Source organism: Colias philodice, chromosome 5 (assembly GCF_061535455.1).
Source record: "Colias philodice isolate Cphi_HAF_F1 chromosome 5, ilColPhil1 Martin Lab GWU primary, whole genome shotgun sequence".
In the NCBI taxonomy this organism is placed as follows: Eukaryota; Metazoa; Arthropoda; class Insecta; order Lepidoptera; family Pieridae; genus Colias; species Colias philodice.
In genome coordinates, this window is record NC_143090.1 from 1707578 (window position 1) to 1730831 (window position 23254).

Consider the following 23254-nt stretch of genomic DNA (forward strand, 5'->3'; position numbering starts at 1 on the left):
AACGAATGAAGTTACAAAAAGATTTGCCAATTTTTCATATGTAATGAGATTAAAAGCATTTAGAATTCATAAATAAGTCATTCAATTTATTTTCGGTAATTAGTAGGGAACACAGTACATAGGGAACATAAATTATGTGTTTTTAAAATCTATCTACCTCAGAGCAATAAACCTATGCTCTGAGCTATCTACTGTGCTATCTACGGACCTGTGACTGGTCTACAACCTGTGGTAAATGTCAACAATCAAAATTACATGTCAAATTGTCGTTCACAAACTCGGTTCACAAATCACAAATTATTGTCATTTGTCTGTTGTCATTTGTAAGTTGTACTGTGGCTAGTACCTACTTGTAACATTTTATAGAAATTTTCATGTATTTCAATATTATTTCATATTTTATTTCAGCAAACCTGAGTTTTCCAGGAAGTCGAGAACCGTTTAAATTTATATCCTATTTAAACCAGAATTATATGAACACTAACTAAAACAATAATTGCAATACACCGATTATAGGTTCTTTGCTCTGATTAATTTAACAATTTTACGGCATTTTTTGTGATTCCACCACACAACATTACAAGCATCGTTTAAATAGGCTTAAGGTTCTGTCTATCAAATAAAAAAATGGCAGATAATTATGAAGATATGAGTATAAATGGTGAGTATATTTTTTATTATTGACAATAGTATAATTGCTATTTTTATAGTATTAAAAACTCTTAGTAATCTTCTTTTTACAGAAATAAATGATCTACTTCGTAAATGGAGGGATAACAATGAACGAAAGAGTACCGAAATAATGTTACTATGGGAAAAAGTGAATGCGGGCTTAGACAGCAAATCTAATGAGAGTAAGTTTAATATGTTTTTATTTTGTCCGTCCCTTAAATCGGTATGAAAAAAGGGTAATAAATAATACTAAATATAGTTACTGAAAACACATAAATATAATGAGATTCTTGCATTGTCACTGATAAAATGTACATAGTATGAATTAAATTTGTCCATTTAAAGTGAGTACAAGAAATGTGTATGTTTCAGAGTATTTGATTATGGAGCAGTTAATAATAGCAGCCCTGGACTCTAACTATCACAATATAGCACTTATATGGATTGAAGCGCTGGACGCAGCATTCCCTGGTAGCTTGAGAGTGTTGAGATATAAGGCAATGTGGTTGGAGGCACAAGAACAGTAAGTCTGCAGTAGTTATAACAACTACATAGTATAAAACAAAGACGCTTTCTATGTTCCTATATCCTATGTATGTATCTTTAAAACAATGTAACGGATTTTTATTAATAGACACGTTTTTTGTTAATAGACAGAATCATCGAAGAAGATAATGATATAATTTATTATCTTTTAGACACAGAGGGTGAAATGACGAGCAGAAAGCTAGTCTTAAGTATAATAAGATTCATTATGAACGAACTTGCAATAGTTGTTTCAATTTATGTTATTATATTGAACAATTTATGTTTCAAGTTGTTTTTCATTTCATCATCAGTCTTAGAAAATGCATTTTTTACTTAAATTTTGAATCAAGAAATTGGTATTGGTTTATTTTAAAACATGCATTTATTCCAAAACTAAATAAATCATTGCAGAAATATGTTATATGAAATTTATAATATTTTGCAACATCGCTAAAAATAACATTTCAATTTATTTCTTTTCGAAATTATGTTTATAACAGATACGACAAGGCATTACAAGTCCTCGATCAGATAATAAAAACGGATGAAACCAACGCCCCGGCGAGGAAACGTCGCGTCGCCATCATGAAAGCGCAAGGCCAAATCACTGAGGCTATCAAGGAATTGGTGGATTATTTGAAGAAGTATGTTATTTTCATATATTTGCTGAAGTGAAACTTCTTTAGGCGCGTTGAGAGTAAAATTTCAATGACGTGTCATGGCAAAACCGTCACGTCGTGGAGTAAGGCGACGATTTTGGTATCTTGCCAAAGTAGTTTTACTTCTGTCACGTATGCTGGGCACACAAGCTGTTTTATTTTTAATGAAACATTTTATAAGTTTTAATCCGTCAGTCCTCGGATCACAGACACAATAGAAAATCTATTGTGTCTCGGCCCGATCGGGCCGCTCGGTGGTCAATGGGTTAAGTTGAAATTCCTTGATTCTTCCCTATAAGAACTGCTTCAGTTTAATTTTGTTTTTAGTTTTATGGTTCTTCTTAAATGCAAATAATGAAATAAGTTCTAGAAGTGGAAAAGAACAATCATGCTCTGACTTCTTAAAACAGCATTGCAAGTTAATTATTTCTTTAAATCCTACTGATATTTCTAATGTGAAATAATTTGTAATGTGAGTAGATGAAATATGTTTGTTACTCTTTAATGAGAAAACCACTGCGTGGATTTACATAATACATATTGCTTTTTTTACCAGAAAAGTTTACTAAATAATATCTTGTTTGCTTTTCCCCGCGGGTTCGTCCACGGACGAAACTGCGATATACCGTCCTGATATTTTAGTAAAGTAATTAAACGTCAACAGGTTTATATCGGACATGGAAGCATGGCAGGAACTGAGCGAGCTCTATCTACAAATGGGCGAATACTCTCGCGCCGCGTTCTGCGTGGAGGAGCTGATCCTGCATCAGCCGCATAACCATCTGTTCCATCAGCGTCTTGCTGACATAAGATACACTATGGTGAGGGCATTTTTTTAACTCTAAACAAACTTTGTGATTTAGTTAATGTAGAAGGATATACTCCTACCCGCGGTTTTAACCACTGCTCTGCTCCTTTTGGTCTAAGCGTGATGATAAATAACCCATAGTCTACTTTGATAAATGGACTATCTAACACTGATAGAATTGTACAAATCAGAACAGTGGTTTCTGAGATTAGTGTGTTCAAGCAGACAAATAAACCGTTCAGCTTCATAATATTAGTATAGATAATATAAGAATATAATGAAGTATAAGTCGCGTATTTAAATTTTGAATCCAGTGTAAGTTTTTAATTGTTACTTGAACAAATGTAAATTTCAGGGTGGTGTAGAGAATATGGAATTGGCAAAATCATACTACTGCCAAGCTGTGAAGTTGAACCCTAACAATGTTAGAGCACTGCTGGGATTGGTTCTGGTAAGAAACATAAAAATATAACATGACATCTATCTACTGATACAGATATAATATATTTAGTCTTCACATTATGTTGTACTTTATTTTTAGCTATAAGTATTGTTATGTAATCAAATGTACTGAATCATTTTTTGGGAATAAATGTCTTTCCATTCTATTCTAAAAATAGGTAAACTAATATTTTTTCACAAACTCATATGATCTCGCCCGCTAATCACAATCCTCTACTACATATTACATGAAACAACAATACACATAACAGCTCTGAAAACTATTCTATTATACTTTATAAGAAACTTAAATAAAATGTTTTACAGGTAACAAATAACCTACTAGGCCACTATAAATCGTCAGGCAGTGCAAAACGCAAGGAAGTATGGAAACTTAGCCAATGGGCGCAGTCCGAAGTTTCGAAGAAGCAGAAAGAGGCACAAGGCTCTAATGCTAACGCCTTAACTAACATGATGTTAGCTATTTCAATAAGCGATTAGTGAATATTATCATAGACAATAGATTTTTACCAACAATTTTATAGCAAAATGTTGGCAACATTGTGTTATTCTCTATTTAATTTATGGCGGTAATATTTTCAAATATCAAGTCAAATATGGATTGGAATGTTTACAGTGCCGTTTTTTGAAGAAAATTATGCAAAATATTTGTTTTATTATTATTATGAATTTATATTGTGTTCATATGGTTGAATGTGTGGTTCGTATATATTGTTTACTGGGATTTAGTATAATTTATGTTAAAGGCAATGTAGGTAGCGAATTAAGGAATGTCTATGTATTTGTGTTATAGTAATATTATCGCTAGCATTTCCTAAATAAATTATGTTACCAATGTGCTTAGTTTCATTTAAATACTGACTTCAACCTGCGGCGTTATACGCAATGCGTCAACGTTAATCGTAATAAACAGCAGCATTTACGTCATAGACTACAGGTACAGGCCCGTGTTGAAAAAATTATGGGTCATTTGACCCACCACGTGACCTATCTAGAACGATATAAGAGCATGAAATAATAAAATTCAGCACTATGACGTCACTTGTAAGCTGTCCACCTGAGTGCAGATGAGAATTCGAAGGTTCAGGTAGAGATTTTCTCCCGTTGTCTCCATGATTTTTGTACGGCGTTGCGGAATAATTGATTAAAAGTAGTATAGAAATAGTATGACACAGATGCCGATTGCGCGATTTACTGTAAGAATTAATACTTATTCTTCATCAGGATTTTTTTTGCATATTTATTAGGTTTACTATTATAAACTATCTAAAGGTGTAATAAAGAAACACCAAATTCATAAAAATATTTTTAATTTTATTCTTTTAAACTCTTCTCTTGTTTTGCTTTGATATAGATAGCGCTGTTGGCTATTTCTTCCGCACGCCTCTCTTTCTTCTCCCGCCTTGAAATTTCACCAACAGCGAAGTATTTATCTCTGAAATTCATACATATGACAAATCTACCCAAATTTTGTTAAAATAATTCGTTGTATTAATACCAACGAAATATGAATGGATGAAGCCCATAAAATGATTGCAAAACGATAAATTTTGTTTTCTTTAGTTTTTGAATTAAAAAAAAATGAAATATGTTGTGACTGACTAAGTGCACTGTAATAATAACAAAAGTTCCGTACTTGAAAAAATTATGGATCGCAAAAATGCCTCATAAAATTACTTTTAATAGATAATTTTACCTGAAATTATGCGCTCCAGCATTAGGATCGTGCGGCATGTTGGGTATTTCGTCACTGATCTTCTGGTAAGTGAGTAGTCTCCTCGCGGTTAGTTTGGACAGTACTTGTTGAGAGTTGGCCACCAGTTCTAGACATGGATGCGAGGGTAGCTGGTCTTCGCGGTACTCGTCTCTGAAATATATAAGATGGTGGTATTTTTTATAACGAAAGTATGCAATAAGGCAGAATATGGTTTAAGCAAAGTTTGTCTAGTTTTCAGTTATTAGTTTGGCAATATTCTGGCAATTTTTTTTAACTAGATGGCGCTGCACGGCCTAAAATATTTTATTACTATATAAGCTAAAATTATTGGCTCTTTCAAAATGTTGTAAGAGAACTGTAATTATTTGTAATTGTAATTTAGTAATTATGCAAGCAATTACTAAAAATTAGTTGCGATAGTAAAATGTAAGCACAAGTAGAATTTTTTAAGCTATTGCATAGCTTCTATCACGGGCCTTGAGCGCGGGGACCGAATCGAGAAATTCCGTACATTCCGTTAACAAAAAAAACTCACGCTCCCCACTCCGACGGGCTTGGAGGTGTGGCTTGAAGGCATGCTATGCAATAGCTTTACCGCGGCAGTCCCCGAGTGCCACACGTCTCTTTTTAATATTTTCAAGCATGACAACCAATGTAAAAAATTATATTTACCTAACCAAAGGGTACCAACACACAAGCCGCCTGCCAATCCTCAAATGCTTAGCAGCAAAGTTCAACAAGTCACTGTAAATATGTGGTAAACCATATTCGACTTTAGAAGGTATGTGATTATCTAAATGCTCTTCTAACAACGAATAGTTGTCTCTTTCTATCCCGATCTTTTCTGTTGGCTCTCGGACACCATATGGAGCTGTTAAAACAAAAATATACTTAACAAAATGATTGAAGACATATCCTTTGCGCAAATAATAATCACAATAAATCATTTTTAATTGAACTGAAATTTGTTTAATGGTTATTTTTTTTATTGTATTTGAGATAAAAAAGACTTGATTGTGTATTTAAGAAAAACTCACGATCAGTCAGTATAGCGTCGAATTTTAAGTCATCTCTCCACATAGGTAAAGAAAAGTCACTGACTGCAACATCCAAGTATCGCGACTGGATTCCATATTGCTTCATGTTCCCTTTTATACTTTCTTCTTTGTGTCGCACCTATTAAGATTTTATGGAATAAGAAATATGAATTTTTCAATTAACATACCAGAACAGTCGTCAATAAATAAAAAAAGAGCGTGTGTGTCGAGCACATGTGTCAGAAGTGAAACATCTTTGCCAAGATTCAAAGATACCAAAATCGTGGCCTTATTTCATGACGTGACAGTATTACCATTACGCGACCTTGAAATTTTACTCTCAATGCGTCTAAAGAAGTTTCACTTCAAAAAAAAACATGCATTGGTACTTATATTTTCTACATATTATTATAAATTTGGTCTAATACATAAAATAGCATAGTCAATACTTTCTTTTTTTTACTTGCTGTCTGTTTAAATGTAAATATTCAATACTACAGGTAACTTCCTTTCACCGAAAACCCAATATAATACATACATTGTTACCTTTTGCCCAACTCTCGTCGGCCTTGTTCTAGCGTGTAACATCATAAAATCAATATCTGAGCCCCATACATATCCTGTTAATAAAAAATCTTATTTCAATTCGTTACTAAGATTGGTTATTTTCTACACAAAACATTTCCAATGATCAAAGCGACTCTATTGTTTATCTTGCAATTAAAAAATAGAATGAAAAAGAAAAGCAGCTATGTGAACAAAACTGTTAACATAACTGTGATAGATTTTTTTTGTTTGTTAATAAAATAGAATGTAAAGCAATAGAATGTTAACTTTAAAAATTAAAAAAAAATAGAATTGTCTCTGGTCACAACATTATTTTTTAATATAAAGCAACAAATCACCTCCAAAATGTGCAGCAGCAACTAACAAAGAACCAGAGCCAACAAACGGGTCCAACACAAGATCACCATTTGCCACTTGAGCCTGGTTTGCCATAATAATTGACAGCTGAGCATCCATACTTGTGTTTCCGATAAACTGTCTCTTTTTCAATGAATGTGTTTGTATGAGATCTCTTTGACCATCTGCCACCTGGAAAGTTGATAAATATAAATCTATTGATATATCATATTTTATTTGAAAGTTTTAACAAAATATTTTGAAGGTAGATTTTGAAATTTCTTATGATGGTTTAGATTTCTTAGCTACTTTATTGCATTGTTAAAATTCCCAGAAATTACTATGACAGATGAAACTTATAAATTTTCATTCAATTCAAGGATTTTGTGTTTAAAAAGTTCATTATAGCATAAGTCCAAATTATTTTCTTAATTATATTAAATATTGATTCCTCACCCATCTTCCAAAAAATAAGTCACATGGTTGCTCCGGTACATTATTTGGATCCACTCCAAAGAACTCAATGTAGGAGAGTGTGATGTCAGGGTTTTTAAGCTTCACTGGCCCTTCTAGTGGTAAATAACTGAATGTCTAAAAAATAAACATATTCAAACTGATAGCATTTGAGGGAAAAATCTAATTTGCCTCAAATCAGACTTTTCAGATTTGAATATTTAAAAACATTATTTTTTTTATATTTTCTGAAATACAGATGTATTTGCCATAATATATATCCCATTTTGATATAGTATGTTCTTGGTTTTTAGCTAATATTGTGTTATAAAAATCTAAAAAATAACTTCTTAAAATTACCTCTATCTTATCAACTTTTTCTTTCATAGTAAAATGCTTACAAAATGTTTCAACATCTATCTTGAATGAATTTTCTTTCCCACTGCAAGCTTCTATCAGTTCACTTGGACAAATATGAGTATCACTAACATCTTCATTTGAAGTTGGGACTATCCACTGTCCCGATATATTTTTCACAGCACTTTTAAGGTTTTCGTGTAATCTTGTTTCACTTTTAGCTCTTGACCATAATTCTATGCAATTCTTTAACAAAACTGACCTCGATGCTATTTTTTTCACACAAGACTCCGATGGTAGTTCTACTATCCAATATGGTTTATCAATCGACGGTTTTTCAATGAACTTTATGTTTATATTCAACAAGGACAGAATACTGTGCATTTCCTGTAATTACAGATCGTAAGTTTATTAAGCGATTGCTTGACATGAAAGTTATTTCTAAAGAAATTAAAAAATACTAACAGCATGACGAAAATCTAAATGTTCGTGTGCGAACCACATTAAATATCGTCGAGACATGGTTGTTTATGTTATCGGTGCTTATTACAAGTATCACTTGCATATAATAAATTCTTATTTCATTTTATTTTACACTTATATTCAAAATAAGTTCATGCCACATAACCTCAAGAATTGTTTACATGTCATTTTTTGACAGACATCAGTCCCACTCCTCTGTCAAAATTATATTATGTCAAAACTGCACGTTCTAGTTTACGTTAAAATTTATTAGATTTCCATTTCTTGTGAAAAATACTCTGCTTGCTTAATCATCGGCAAATAAAACAATATTTATATTTATGTCAAACATACTTTATTCGAAATACTTTCTCTTATTTACAATTTCTGTACTAATTTTAGGGTCTCTTCTCTTCTGGCTTTTCTACTATATCTTGGTACCTATCATGTAGGAAATCCAAATATGCATCCTTTATAGAGCCAGAGCATGCCACATAGTGCCCCCCAGAGTGTTCAGCAATTATAGGCTTAACAAATAGATTTATGAGGGACTCACTCATTTCTGTAAAAAATAAACAATTTCCAAATCTTAATCATAAAATCAATAAGCAATTTTTTTTCTATGCTAAACTTCTGTAGTGAATCGTGGAAGCAGCAGGCTTTTAATGTTTATTTATTGATTTATACATCACAGATAAAACAACTTAAAAACAATATTTAAAATAATTATACAATATGAAAATGGGGACTAAATTTGTATTACATACCTTTAGGAATAATTGAATCACTTTCACCATAAACATGTAAAGATGGCAAATTTATATCCTCATCATAGAAACCCTTGTGAACTAAACTACCAGATCGGAATCCTGATGCAAATATTGCAAAGTTAAATGTGTATGGTAAATCTGAAACCAAGAAAATGTTGAAATGTAAATCAACTAAAATATAAGAATACTAGATTTCCGCCCGCGGCTTCGCCCACGTTTTCAAAGGAAAACCCGCATAGTTCCCGTTCCCGTGGGATTTCCGGGATAAAACCTATCCTATGTTTGCTATGCTAAATTTCATTGTAATCGGTTGAGTAGTTTTTACGTGAAAGAGTAACAAACATCCATACATCCATACATCCAAACAAACTTTCGCCTTTATAATAGTATTAAGATAAGATGATAGTTTTGCTTGGTAGTTCTACTAAAAATTTAATAATTTAATGTTATTGTTCATTGATGGAAAAGTTGTAAATATGCTTTTGCAGCAAATCTTATGAAACATTAAATATTCTTCTGATTAATCAAAAATTATGAAATCAAAGTTAATAGATTACTTACATCCCTTTTGCTGCATAGCAGCTAACAACCCTACAAGGCAGGCGCCTTGTGAAAAACCCATGAATCCATCAAATGGACCATACTCCTTCACTACATCTTCAATTAACCGTAATGTATCCTCAAAACCAATGGCAGGACCTCCCAAGCATTTACCACTGTATGTATTATCTTCAGCATTGAACCACCATGATCGCGCATCTATTGATAAAATATGACTTGACTTAAATGCATTTTTGATAAATTAGTGTACAAGAATCACTATTTTTACTACAAAATAAGTAATTATATGAAATGTTAGTTAATAATAAACTTATATAATTTAGGGATTCACAGAGATCAATTAAATTACAAGTATAATTCAATTACCTTCATCGCCACCTCCTTCTTCAACTAAAACTTTATGTGGCGCGGAAATGAATACCAATTGAGCATATTTCGACACAACTTTACGAAACGATCCAATTTTCGCTCTAAACACAGTGCCGTTTTGTCTGTATCCATGAAAAGCGAGGATTTTTAATTTTCTCCTCTCTTCTTTATTATTTGTCGGCGGAGATTGGTTAGAATTTGAATTTACTTCAGACATTTTAATTACTATTGTTGGATCTACAGAAACCTTTCTAATCCATTTAGATAAAGCAGAAAATAAGTTTACGGTAAGAATACTAATATTGTTGTGTTAAACTTAAATAAATAATAAAAAATTGAACTTGAGTCGGCCGTCGTTTCGAAGCAAATCCAAACTCCGATTTCCGAATGTCAATTGTCAATAGAGTCACTTGTTATTGTCAACTGTCAGTGTCAGACTGTACATGAGAGATGAAACCGCAGCACGCAGCACACAGACGCAGCATAACGAAGCGACTTAGGGCGTATACAGAAAGGAAGCTAGAAAATTTGTATTTTTAATTGATACTTATTTTACTTGAGGGATTTTGGATGTTTCTTTAATTAGTTTCTTAAATGTAAGTATGTATTTTTAAGCTATTGCATAGCTTTTATCTCACCCCGTTTTCCAAATACAGCACTAGAGCGCATTATGCGGCATAATGCTTAACGATGAATGTTCCAACTACAGCAACGCTTCGCACCTTCTTCGCACAATCGAGCACTAGAAAAAGGCGTGAATTGATGCGTGCAATCGATTTATCGTTAGTAATTATTAATTGTTGGAAAAAATTTTAAAGCTTTCGTTTCATTGTAGTTTTTTCGAAATAATCAAAGTTAATTCAAATTGTGTTAAAAAAATAAATATAAGTATGGATGAAGGTACAAACATTGAAAAAAATGTTAATGAAATAATCAAAATCCAAATTACTTGAAATAACCGTAAATATTATTCAACCAATTATTATGTATACCACTTTATTTACTCATTAATGAGGTTATTGCTAACTCTATGAATATTTTTTTTTTTCAACACTGAACACTTTTAGCGCAACCTGCTGGTGCGTTTCACGTTCCAATAAAGCATCAGCATAATTCGGCATTGTGCGGCACTGAGTCACATTATGCTCTGTAATTGGAAAACAGCCTCGACTTTGAGCGCGGCGACAGCGACGACCGAATAAAAAAATTCCGTAACGAAAAACCCTAACACCGCCACTCCAACCTAAACTACTTGCTCTGTGTACCATGTGGTGTACCAGCACAGCGATGCGATGGCAATAGCTTTACCGACGTTAACCGAGCACAGGCTCTGAAGCTTACCATTCACCAAACTTGGCTCCCGCAAAAACTTTTACGTATTTGCCATACGACAAAATACTTCGCAATTTGACGTTTAAAAAGTTACAGCGTTTTCGCGGTAAAACTTGTAAATTGTCAAGTTCAATTTTAACGCATTTTGTTGTTATTTATCAGAAATAAGAAGTTTTCTTTTAAAATAATACAATCAGTACTTTAAACATGGAAGACGGTGATTTCGATCAGCGATTAAGAGATTTACAAAGAGAATATTTGGAGTTTTTAGATGATGAGGTAATGATAAACAATTGTTTTTAAGGTAACCTATTTCTACTCTTTAAAAGTTATTCGAAAAGTTTTATTGCAATTTTGTTTGTTGTAGGAAGATCAAGGTGTTTACATGGAACGAGTGAAGCAAATGATAGGAGAAAAAAGTAAGCGACTAAATGTTAACATAAATGATTTAAGAAGAAAGAACCCAGATCGAGCAAAGAATTTGCTGGATAATGCCTTTGAAGAACAAATAGCGTTTCAAAGAGCGCTAAAGGAATATGTATCGTCAATAGACCCAACTTATGCAAAAGAACAGGAAGAATTTTTTGTTGCATTCTCTGGAAGTTTTGGTACTAAGCATGTTACACCAAGAAGTTTAACATCCAGGTAAGTCAAAGCCTTTCTAATTACTTCACCTAGCTTTCTTTCTTATGAACTTAAACATAATAATATAGCCTTTTATTCCTAAACATAGGGTTACAAGAGGTCCCTAAGTTCGGTGTGCCTTTACACATAGTCCACTATTTAAAGAAGTTATAGGCCCAAAAACAATAAGCCATCTTATTTACTTTCTTACAACTTTCCTCTGATATTGTTATATAAACTGATTTACAGGTACTTGGGTAATCTAATATGTGTGGAAGGAATAGTCACAAGGGTGTCACTTGTAAGACCAAAGGTAGTAAGGAGTGTTCACTACTGTCCTGCTACAAAAAAAGTCATGGAAAGGAAATACACAGATCTTACGTCTTTTGAAGCTTTCCCTACTACTGCTATTTATCCTACTAAGGTAAAATTTACAATTGAATTAAACCATGTTGGAGAAAAGTACTTAATTTGTATTGGATCATGTCTGGCTTTTAAGGCAACAAGTTATGTATTACTTATTAGATTGATACTTTTAGTTTTAATTAAATAATTTCAAATTCTAACAGTAAAATATAAATTTCTACATTTTACACAACACTATTAATCTGTCTCTATTATTTATTTAACCCATTGACCACCGTAAGCCCCGATCGGGGCGCGACACAATAGATTTTCTATTGTGTCTGTGATTCCGAGGACTGATGGATTAAATATTATTTTATTTGTATGTGTAGTGATTTGGTGTGTCCCTATTATTTATTGCACGCCTCATAAGCGAAGCGTTGAGGTGGGTACTACTGTCACTTCGCGCAAAACATCTGATTTTTCAAACTTAAAATGTCTTTATGTATCATACATTGCACTTGTAAGATAATACATACACACACATATTAAGAAAAAACACTATTTTTAACGTTCATGATATTTTTGATGTCATTTTTGTTATTTAAACTAGTTAAAAAACAGTTTAAAAAAGTTCTGTCTTGGACGTCCGTTTGTCTGTATGTGCGGATCCTTTTTCTTGTTAACACAATAGCGACCGAAATACTTTACTAATCGAGTCTTTTTTTTTCTCTTACGCTTGAGTATGCTCAGGAATAGAACCCTTTCATTTTTCAGGGTCTGATTCGATGTGGTTTAATTGTTATTAAATAAACAAAAATAATAATTAATAAATATTTATTAAAAAAAAATTATGAGGCGTGCACTTTTGGATTTTCCAAATTATTTGAATATGCTTTTATATACTAGTTGAAATAATAATACTTATAATTTCTAGGATGATGAAGGCAACCCACTAGAAACTGAATATGGTTTATCCAGATATAAAGACCACCAGACCCTCGCAGTACAGGAAATGCCCGAAAAAGCTCCTGCTGGACAGCTTCCGAGGAGTGTCGATGTGGTCTGCGATGATGATCTAGTGGACATGTGTAAGCCAGGAGACAGGGTACAGATTGTAGGCAATTATAGATGTCTCCCGTCAAAGCAGGGCAGTTTTACAGCTGGTACTTTCAGGTAAGTTTGTACTTATTTTAAATTTTCATCAAAATATAGTTTTTAACTGCAATTATTGTTTGATTCTAAAGAAAGGCCTGCTCTATATTCGTTTTTTTTAAATAGTTAATTGTACATGTTGCTTTGTAAAGATTTAATTACAGGAAGTTATTGAAATCTGAACTATTAACAAAATCCTTCCTACTAATATTATGAATGCGAAAGTTTGTGGGGATGTGTGTGTGTTTGTTACTCTTTCACGCAAATACTACTGAACCAATTACAATGAAATTAAGCACACACTTAGAGGGTAACTTGGATTAACACATAGGATAGGTTTTATCCCGGAAATCCCACAGGAACGGGAACTATGCAGGTTTTTCTTTGAAAACGCGGGCGAAGCCGCGGGCGGAAAGCTAGTATCCTAATATTTTAACAATGAACAAATGAATTTTCATTTAAAATTCCTGATCTCTCATTTGAAATCACTTGCTTTTCAGAACAATCCTAATAGCCAACAACGTAACACAAATAAACAAAGAAATGAATCTCAATATCACTCTAGAAGACATAAAGTTATGTAAGCGTCTAGCGAAACGCACAAACGCAGACATGTTTGAATTGTTAAGCAAGTCTCTAGCACCTTCGATACACGGTCACGATTTTATTAAGAAAGCCATATTGTGTCAATTACTGGGAGGAATGGAGAAGATATTGCCTAATGGAACAAGATTAAGAGGGTAAGGTACTTTGGTTATATATTTTTAAGTGAAACTTTAGGCTCGTTGAGAGTAAAATTTTAAAGTTGTATCATGGAAATACGTCACGTGATGAAGTAAGGCGACGAGTTTGAATCTTGCCAAAGATGTTTCACTTCTGACATGTATGCTCGACACAAGCTCTGTCTTTTTTTTTTAATTTCTCTTGATTTAGAGTAGGTTGTTTTGAGGATAGTAAAATATAAAATTAAAATTTATTTATCTTTTCTTTCATCGCATAATGCATAAAACTACCATTTTAAAACCGTATTCTAATTGCCCGTATTTGACAGTTTTCGTGACATTTTAATATTATCGTGTAATACTTTATTGGACGGATAAGTTTTATCCAAGCATTGAAAAATCGGTCCTTAATACTATTAAAAAATAAACAGCAATCATTGTATTAAAATATTTCAGTGACATCAACATTCTTCTCATTGGTGATCCATCGGTGGCCAAATCCCAACTCCTGCGCTATGTGTTGATGACAGCACCCCGAGCGATCACCACCACTGGTCGAGGGTCTTCTGGGGTTGGTCTCACTGCTGCTGTTACCACTGACCCAGAGACTGGTGATCGAAGGTAATACATGGATTTTGAAGTGAAAACTTCTTTAGCGGCGTTGGGTATAAAATCTTAAACTCGCGTCAGGACACGTGACCTGATCGAAAAAGCGTAAGACGGATGGATATCAATCATGCTCAACGTTAATAATCAAGTTTTCACTTCTGCCGGCACTCCCGGAGTGCAACCCGTCTTTTTTTTCTCTGAATGTTTTAAATAGAGTTCAAAGTTGAATTTAACTATTTATTTTCGGCTAGCTTTCCGCCCACTTTGTCCAAAATTATATACAAAAACATACCTTGATATTCACTATGCATTAAAAAAACCGCATCAAAATCCGTTGAATAGTTTTCAAGATCTAAGTATACAGTCACACAGACAGCGAAAAGTGACTTTGTTGTATACTGAAATGTAACATGCGCAAAAACTGTTGTACATTATTTCTTAATTCATATTTTTTTTTATTTCAAACTAGCGGTCCGCCCCGGCTTCGCCCGTCGTACATATTTACGTTTTGTCTACATAAAAACCATCCTCATACTTCAAGGAATATAATAAAAAAAGAATTATCGAAATCGGTCCACCCGTTCACGCGTGATGCCGTGACAACGCGAAACGGGTTTCATTTTTATATATGTATATAGATTTATATGAGTTAATTCTGAGTTGCCACACGATCTTGTTAAATCTCTCACAGATTAGAAGCCGGCGCCATGGTGTTAGCGGACAGGGGTGTAGTGTGCATCGACGAGTTCGACAAGATGTCGGACATCGACAGAACGGCTATACACGAAGTGATGGAACAAGGGCGGGTGACGATCGCTAAGGCGGGGGTACACGCGGCGCTGAATGCGCGCTGTTCTGTGCTTGCTGCTGCTAACCCGGTGTATGGACGGGTGAGTACACAGCTTAATGAAAGGGTCGCCGTCGGTCCTTACCGCTGCAGCTGTAAGTTGCGAGACAAGTCTTTTGAATTATGTAGATGCAATAATAAAAAATTATAGTAGCTATTTTTGTTTTTTGTGTGAATCAGAATATTTTCTACTATGTACAATGGGAAAAAGTCGTAACTACGAAGCCGAGTCGTAACTTAACTCAGAATTGCATGTGCATGTGTGTTTGTTGTCAAATAATTAAAATTATTATTTATAACATGTTGTTTCAGTATGACCAATACAAAACGCCAATGGAGAACATCGGGCTCCAAGACTCGTTGTTATCTCGTTTCGATCTGCTCTTCGTGATGCTGGACATCGCGGACGCGGACCATGATAATATGATCTCGGAGCATGTACTGCGGATGCATCGATATAGGTTTGTATTCGAATTGGGCACTTAGTTGTATCACACCCCGGACACTCCATACAAAATTATCGTTTTGACAGTCACACTGTAGAGACTGCAAATGTGTGTGTTAACGCTTTAGGGTGCACTCACACACATCAGTCACCGTCACGGCACGTCACCGGACAGGATTAAAAAAAAATATGTATCAATAGTTCTAGTATGACTCTGTTCCCACACGACAGTCGCCGGCACGAAATCTATCAGTGACGTCCCCGGTCAGGCACGTCAAATAATCTTTCCATACATGTATCATACTTTTATCCCCACTCACCCGGTGCCGTCACGTCTCAGTTCAGTCAGCGTCGTGCTACCGTCAATTGCTACATGTTCTCTAGCGTGACACACGTCTAATCACTCACTAACCTGATGTATGTGTTCAATGATTCAGTCAAACCGGCGACGTGACTGACGGACAACATGACGGTGACTGGTGTTTGTGGATACGTACACAAACCGTCACCGATCAGTCATCGGTGACTTGACGGTGACTGATGTGTGTGAGTGCACCCTTATGGTTCATGGTTGGCACATTTTTGACTAGCGTAAAAAAAAATTCGCGTTTTTCTGATGAAATACATCCGAAACAGCACAATATCTAACCATTTTCTACGAAAAACGATAATCACAAATCCAAAATAATAAAATTACTTTAAGTCAATTTGATTAATGTTGTCAATCTTTGTTGCGTATCGACCCTGTAGAAAAATGTGGACCATTTTTAGACTGATCGTGCGGGGTGAGGTAAGTGTTCAATTTTGGCGGGAGGCGGAGAGTGTCCGTTCTGTAGCGTTTAGCTAGCTAGCTATTATGTATTCTGTAGTTTTATACTAGTTGGTACAGTTCAATTCAAACTTAATGGCGGTTCGGAAGTTAGGTGCAGGTGCGTGTGCGAGCGCACAGGTCCCTTAACGTCCCGCTAATACCTAAAATTGGTTTCTACGCATCGGATCGTACGATATTCCGAGCCGCCATTCAGTTTGAATCATACTATATCAAATGTATGTGAAAAAAATTACCTGGGTTTTTTGTTGTGAATGATTTTTTTTTTTTACTTGAACCCCTTCTTTTAAGTGCCTTTGATAAATTTTAAGCTAATTTATCAAAGGTTAATCTAAAGCTATAACTATACACAGAATAGACTTTATTGACCTTTACCAGTTCGGTTTTATAATTTTATCAATACAATTTCATTTTATACAGGAATCCAAAAGAACAAGACGGTGAAGTGCTGCCAATGCAATGCCAATGGGTTCATCAGTGGACATGCTGTCAACAGAAAATCCTGATAATGATGATGTTGAGGTATTATAAATAGATTTAAAAGTATTGTTGGTTGGAATGAAATGAAAATAAAATTATATCTCAAATAATCTATACAGTGTTTCACAATTCAATATTTGTAGTTATTTTTTTAATTTACGAATTATGCTCGTCACTCACATTCGCGTACGAATGTTTCTACACAATTGAGTGACCCAGGTAACGTATAGCAATTATAGTCGAGCCAATTTAATAGGCAACATTTGACGTCTATCAATTTTATCTTCCAAGAGAGGTAACCTGCTTAAAAACATCGATTAAAGTGAATTAATCGATACGGATTTGAAACATTTGTAAATCGAATTTATTAATTTATGATGATTTTTGTTCACAAGTAATCAATGCATTCGATTCTAGATGTCAGATCTCGATTTTTAGAGTAACATCTCTGGTATTTAAAAAGAAAAAAGGTTTATTGACACAAAATTGTAGCGACGTCAGTTCTTCAATTCAGAAATTGTTTATTATGTTTAGAATGGTTCATCAGTAAAATGAAATCTTAAAATTACTTGTATCGGTCATTATTATTATAAATATGTAATCGTTATTGAAAAAAGTTAAGCAAATGTGCAGATCTAACAGAAAGAAATATCATGTTATTCTATGTTGTCGTTACTAGGTTACGTTGTTGAATTTTGTTGAACTGTCAAATGTTGCCTATTAAAATGGCTCTACTATAATAAATTACATAGTCATTTTTTGAAGTGAAAACTTCTTTAGTGGCGTTGAGCACTTTTTCTGTAATGGGTATAAAATCTTAAACTCGTGTCAGGACACGTGACCTGATCGAAAAAGCGTAAGACGGATACCATTCCAAAATATCAAACATGCTCAACGTTAATAATCAAGTTTTCACTTCTGCAACCCGTCTTTTTTTTATCTATATATAATTATAAAAATTTCGAATAAAAATACCCTATTTTTACAATGCTGTGTTCTATCATTTCCCTGCCAAAATCTCTACTAAATCTAATATTTACTACCCATTCTAGGATTCAACGGACTCAATATACGAGAAATACGATCCTCTGCTCCACGGCCGGACCCGCAACAAAAAGGACCAGTACTTCAGCACCAAGTTTATGAAGAAATACCTGCATATAGCCAAGCTGATGAAGCCCAAGCTGACCCAGGAGGCGTCTGATGCGATAGCTGATGAGTACACCAAGTTACGGAACCAGGATATGATGGAGAGCGATGTGGCCAGGGTATGTTGGAGACACTTCTTTAATATTACTAGTACTTACTACTACTTACTACAAGCTACTAGTGGTAAGTTTTATGAAGAAATACCTGCATATAGCCAAGCTGATGAAGCTTAAACTTACCCAGGTTGCGTGATAAAAACAATATGTCACTCCTGAATTGTGTAGCTTTCTGTTAGTGAATTTTATGTTTTGGTAAGAAATAAGGTGATAGGTCGGAAGGTTGTTGAATTATATCAAATTATTCAAATTGTATACCATTGGATAACTGACTACAGGCCCATGTTGAAAAAATTATGGGTCATTTGAACCACCAGGTGACCTATCTAGAACGATATAAGAGCATAAAAAAAAGACGGGTTGCACTCCGGGAGTGCCGGCCGAAGTGAAAACTTGATTATTAACGTTGAGCATGTTTGATATCCATCCGTCTTACGCTTTTTCGATCAGGCCACGTGTCCTGACGCGAGTTTAAGATTTTATACCCAACGCCGCTAAAGAAGTTTTCACTTCAATAATAAGATTCATACAATTTCAATACTGCTTTTAATCCATTATTTCGCAACGCCGTACAAAAATCATGGAGACAAGGCGAAAAAAATCTCTACCTGTGCTTTCGAATTCTCATCTGCACTCAGATGGACAGCTTACAAGTTACGGCATAGTCCTGAATCTTATTATTTTATGCTCTTATATCGTTCTAGATAGGTCACCTGGTGGTTCAAATGACCCATAATTTTTTCAACATGGGCCTGTAGTCTAAATAAATAATAATTCCTCCACATATTCACATACACATAACTAAATATGTATATTTTATTCCAGACGCAACCAGTAACAGCTCGTACATTAGAAACTCTGATCCGTTTGGCCACAGCGCACGCAAAATGTCGCCTCAGTTTCCAAATTACAGAAATGGATGCACTATGCGCTATTGAACTTGTTCACTTCGCGTACTTTAAACGGGTATGTGTTGTTGTTATATGTATATGCAAATTTACATTCTGTTAAGCTATTGCATAGCTTCTATCGTGGGCCTTGAGCGCGGGGACCGAATCCAGAAATTCCGTAACGAAGAAAACCTCACGCTCCCCACTCCGACAGGCGCGGAGGTGTGGCTTGAAGGCATAGCATGCAATAGCTTTACCGCGGCAGTCCCCGAGTGACACACGTCTTTTTTTTATAGAAAAAATGTGATTGTTTGAAAAATTTACATTTTATATTCAACTATAATGTATATTTTTTTTCCAACATATTGAAGCCCTTTTACCACGCGATAAAGTATTATCTATATATGTATATGTTATTTTTATAGTATTTTATAGGGGATAGTATAAGAATGATAATAAATATCTCAAAATAAAGTCGGTTTACTGACGATAGTTGAACGTGACAACGTCCGATTGTGCTTCTTTGTCGCTCGTTCCGCGCTCTCGCTTGCACTTCAAGCCTTACGGAACGCCTCAGAGCGAGGTAACGCCGCATGAGTCATGTTTTTTCGTGCGTGCAGCCGGCTCTATCGAATTATAAGACGTTGTCACGTCAAAAAAAACGAACATTAACAATGAATTGCATTCTAGGTGTTGACAAAAGAAAAGCGTCGCAAACGTCGCGCGTCATCAGGTGACGAAGCGTCGGATAAGGAGACGACGCCCTCACAACCACGAGCCAAACGATCGAGACGGACGGTTAGTTATCATTTTATTATGTATTATTTTATTTAGCTTTTTATATTTAAGATTGTGTGAGTTACATAAGTTTGAACTTTAATTTGTGCTTTAAAATTACTTGTACTCAAAAATTCGTTTTGATCTGTTGACGATTTTAGTTTCAAATTTTTCGAAGCATTCTGATGAATTATTAGATACTAGCTGCGCTCCGCGGTTTACCCGCGTGGCTCCACTTCTAATGGTCTTAGCGTGATGTAATATGGCCTATTGCCTTCCTCGATAAATGAGTTATCTAACACCGAAAGAATTTTTCAAATCGGACCAGTAGTTCCTGAGATTATCGCGTTCAAATAAACAAACAAACTCTTCAGCTTTATAATATTAGTATAGATTGAGATTTCTATTTTGCGTGGTTGAGGATGAAAAAATAAATATTACAATTAGACAATACTACGAAAATATCAAATTTCATACAAAATTTGTTACTATAATACCTATTATATAAACAGCAGAAAGACGGCGACGCAGATCCCTACGAGTTTTCTTCAGACGAAGAAGCAGAGACAGTACTTCGGAGGGCGCATACAGCCAGACAAACAGACGCAGAACCTAAGAAACCTTCGCAAACTACTGTTATTGAGACCAATAGGTAATTGTTTTATTATTATTGAGAAATAAAATTAATTGTGACAATGTTATACAGGAAAATATTGAGTAAAAAAAGTCATATTTTTTTAAAAGATAGGGACTAACTTAAACTTTAACTTAATTAATAAATTAAATTAAATTAAGTTTCCCTGAATTATCGTTTATTGCTCTCCTATAATATTTAAATGCATTCAAAAAATGAATCAATCAATCACATTGAGGTAATATGTAATAAGCCACTAGACTCTTACTCGCCTATTAAAAAATCGTTAATAAACAGTTTCTATAAAAAAAAAATATTGTCTATTATATCGCTCATTGACCGCCTCGATACAGTGGTTGACGCGTGAGCGTAACACCGAGGGGTCCTGGGTTCGATTCCCGGTGGAGACGAAGAAAAAAAAATGTCTCGGTCTGGTACGACACAGAAGGCTGATCACCTACTTGTCCCTAAAGAAAATCGATCAGTGAAACAGATGTATAATGCATCTGCCCCTTACCCCACTAGGGGACATGGGACTTCACTTTTTTATATCGCTTATTAGAAATGTCTCCGTTATACAAGTTTTGAGTTTTTATTGTCTCCCAAATTCACACAAATAACTTCATACTATTAAATATCAAATTTTTATTCCAGATTAACAGAATTCAAGTCAGCGCTTCAACAACTATTCCGGGAAGAACGAGCCAATTCCCTCCCACTAGAGAGAATAACAACATACGTGAATGAAAAGTATTCGCACGCGATATTTAGTTCTGGGGAAATTACAGCTGCTTTAGAGCGGATGACACAAGACAACCAAGTTATGATGGCAGACGATATTGTGTTCTTGATCTAGTGTTGCCAGTTTGTGTGTGTTGCCAGTTTATGTGTAATAAATATCAATATTGGAACATGTTGTTTGTGTTTATTTTGGAGAATTAATGGAAAATACAAATGCTTAATTGAAGAGCGAGTTAACTCATTCCTACTTGATAGAGTAACACGTTATGTGAATGAAAATTATTTGCACGCTACATTCAGTTCTGGAGAGGTCGACAGACGACACAAGACAACATAGTGTTGCCAGTTTGTGTGTTTAGTATTGCCATGTGGTTGCCAGTTTAGTAAGTGTAATAAATATCAAGTTTGACATGCTGTGCGGTTTATTTTGGAAATTCATGGAAAAATCCTACTAATTAGGAAAGGTTTAGTTAGTCTCTCCCACTCAATTGAATAAAATGAATGACTAGTATTCTAATTTCTAATGAATCAAGATTTATATGTCCTGTTTGGTTTATTTTCATAGAAGAATCTGTGCCATCAATCGTCATTTGTTAACCTTGGTATTAACTTATAAATTACATAGACTGGCTCTAAGGTAGAATTTGTTATGTATCTTGATTATTGATAATCTATTTTTGTAATGTTTAAACATGTTAAGATCGTGTAGCTCTAAATGTTTGTAATTTAGATGTATGAATCTGCCTTATTTTGTACCTACCTAACTGATAAGTTAATCATATCTGTTTTTATTGTAATTTGTTAAGTGATTAATAAATCTGAATCGAAAGGAATGTTTTTTATTTATTACATAAATATTCCTTAACTAATGATATTTATTCCTGTGGGATTTCCTGGATAATATCTATCCTATGTGTTAATCCAAGTTACCCTCTATATGTGTGCTAAATTTCATTGTAATTCAGTAGTATTTGCGTGAAAGAGTAACAAACACACACACATCCTCACAAACTTTCGCATTTATAATATTAGTAGGATACTTTTACGCAAAAGTTATACAGAAAATAGTTCAGTGACATGCTTTCGATAGATAAATGAAAAAAAAAAGTGTCTACACTTAAACCATCTCAAACTTCGTTAATAAAAAGGAAAAGCAAAACAGCTAAAGAGCTAATTATATCCTCAACTAAAGGGCCGATCCGGATAGATAGAACCTAGTGAACGCAATGTCCAATTGTGATATTAATCTGTGAAATTGGTCCAGCAGTTCTCGAAATTAACGCGTTCATACAAACTCTTCAATCTTATATAATTAGTATAAAACTGTGGGTATAAGTTGCTATTATAATGCATGTCTAAAAATATCTGCCCAATGTGGTTTTTGATTCCTCTATGAACATAATCTAAGATCTATCCACGCAATATAATTAAGAAAAGTATGTATCTAACTGTAGTTTGCTTATACATAATATTAACCAAATACCTGAGTGCAAATTTTACTATTAAGTATTAAGTACTAGATTTCCGCCCGCGGCTTCGCCCGCGTTTTCAAAGGAAAATCCTATGTGTTAATCCAAGTTACCCTCTATATGTGTGCTAAATTTCATTGTAATCGGTTCAGTAGTTTTTACGTGAAAGAGTAACAAACATCCATACATCCATACTTACAAACTTTCGCCTTGCGCCATTTTTTTATTTTATACGACAGGCTCTAGGGCGTCGCAAATTAATAATATACATACATAAACTCGCAAACGAAACCCTCCTTCATTTGCAGTCGGGTAATATCTCTAACCACTTA

At 34.3% G+C, this 23254-nt stretch overlaps 4 protein-coding genes across 4 annotated transcripts; 2 read left to right on the plus strand and 2 right to left on the minus strand.

Annotated features, from left to right (window-relative positions):
* Positions 1–333: 333 nt before the first annotated feature.
* On the plus strand, positions 334–3613 carry LOC149488258 (ER membrane protein complex subunit 2-like). Its single transcript, XM_089695416.1, has 7 exons — positions 334–661; positions 744–854; positions 1045–1195; positions 1701–1844; positions 2524–2680; positions 3023–3118; positions 3436–3613. The coding sequence occupies exons 1-7, from the start codon at positions 628–630 to the stop codon at positions 3607–3609; spliced, it is 867 nt and encodes a 288-aa protein (XP_089551542.1). The 5' UTR covers positions 334–627; the 3' UTR covers positions 3610–3613.
* An 830-nt stretch (positions 3614–4443) lies between these two features.
* LOC149488259 (tRNA (guanine(10)-N(2))-methyltransferase TRMT11) lies at positions 4444–8247 on the minus strand. The gene is made up of 9 exons (XM_089695417.1): positions 8062–8247; positions 7600–7983; positions 7243–7377; positions 6789–6978; positions 6430–6503; positions 5884–6022; positions 5519–5717; positions 4826–4996; positions 4444–4564 (listed from the first exon to the last, which is right to left on the minus strand). Exons 1-9 carry the CDS (start codon positions 8116–8118, stop codon positions 4444–4446), a joined length of 1470 nt encoding a protein of 489 aa, XP_089551543.1. The 5' UTR covers positions 8119–8247.
* A 143-nt stretch (positions 8248–8390) lies between these two features.
* LOC149488260 (esterase AAEL000016) lies at positions 8391–10131 on the minus strand. Its single transcript, XM_089695212.1, has 4 exons — positions 9756–10131; positions 9390–9587; positions 8826–8966; positions 8391–8620 (listed from the first exon to the last, which is right to left on the minus strand). The coding sequence occupies exons 1-4, from the start codon at positions 9973–9975 to the stop codon at positions 8457–8459; spliced, it is 723 nt and encodes a 240-aa protein (XP_089551338.1). The 5' UTR covers positions 9976–10131; the 3' UTR covers positions 8391–8456.
* A 1027-nt stretch (positions 10132–11158) lies between these two features.
* On the plus strand, positions 11159–22282 carry LOC149488261 (DNA replication licensing factor Mcm3-like). Its single transcript, XM_089695432.1, is given in 15 exon segments — positions 11159–11369; positions 11458–11735; positions 11964–12138; positions 12997–13235; positions 13715–13954; positions 14393–14557; positions 15237–15435; positions 15705–15853; positions 17087–17117; positions 17120–17188; positions 18199–18414; positions 19237–19377; positions 19992–20099; positions 20591–20730; positions 21367–22282. Coding segments are annotated over 15 exon segments (2424 nt in total). The 5' UTR covers positions 11159–11297; the 3' UTR covers positions 21569–22282.
* Positions 22283–23254: the final 972 nt, after the last annotated feature.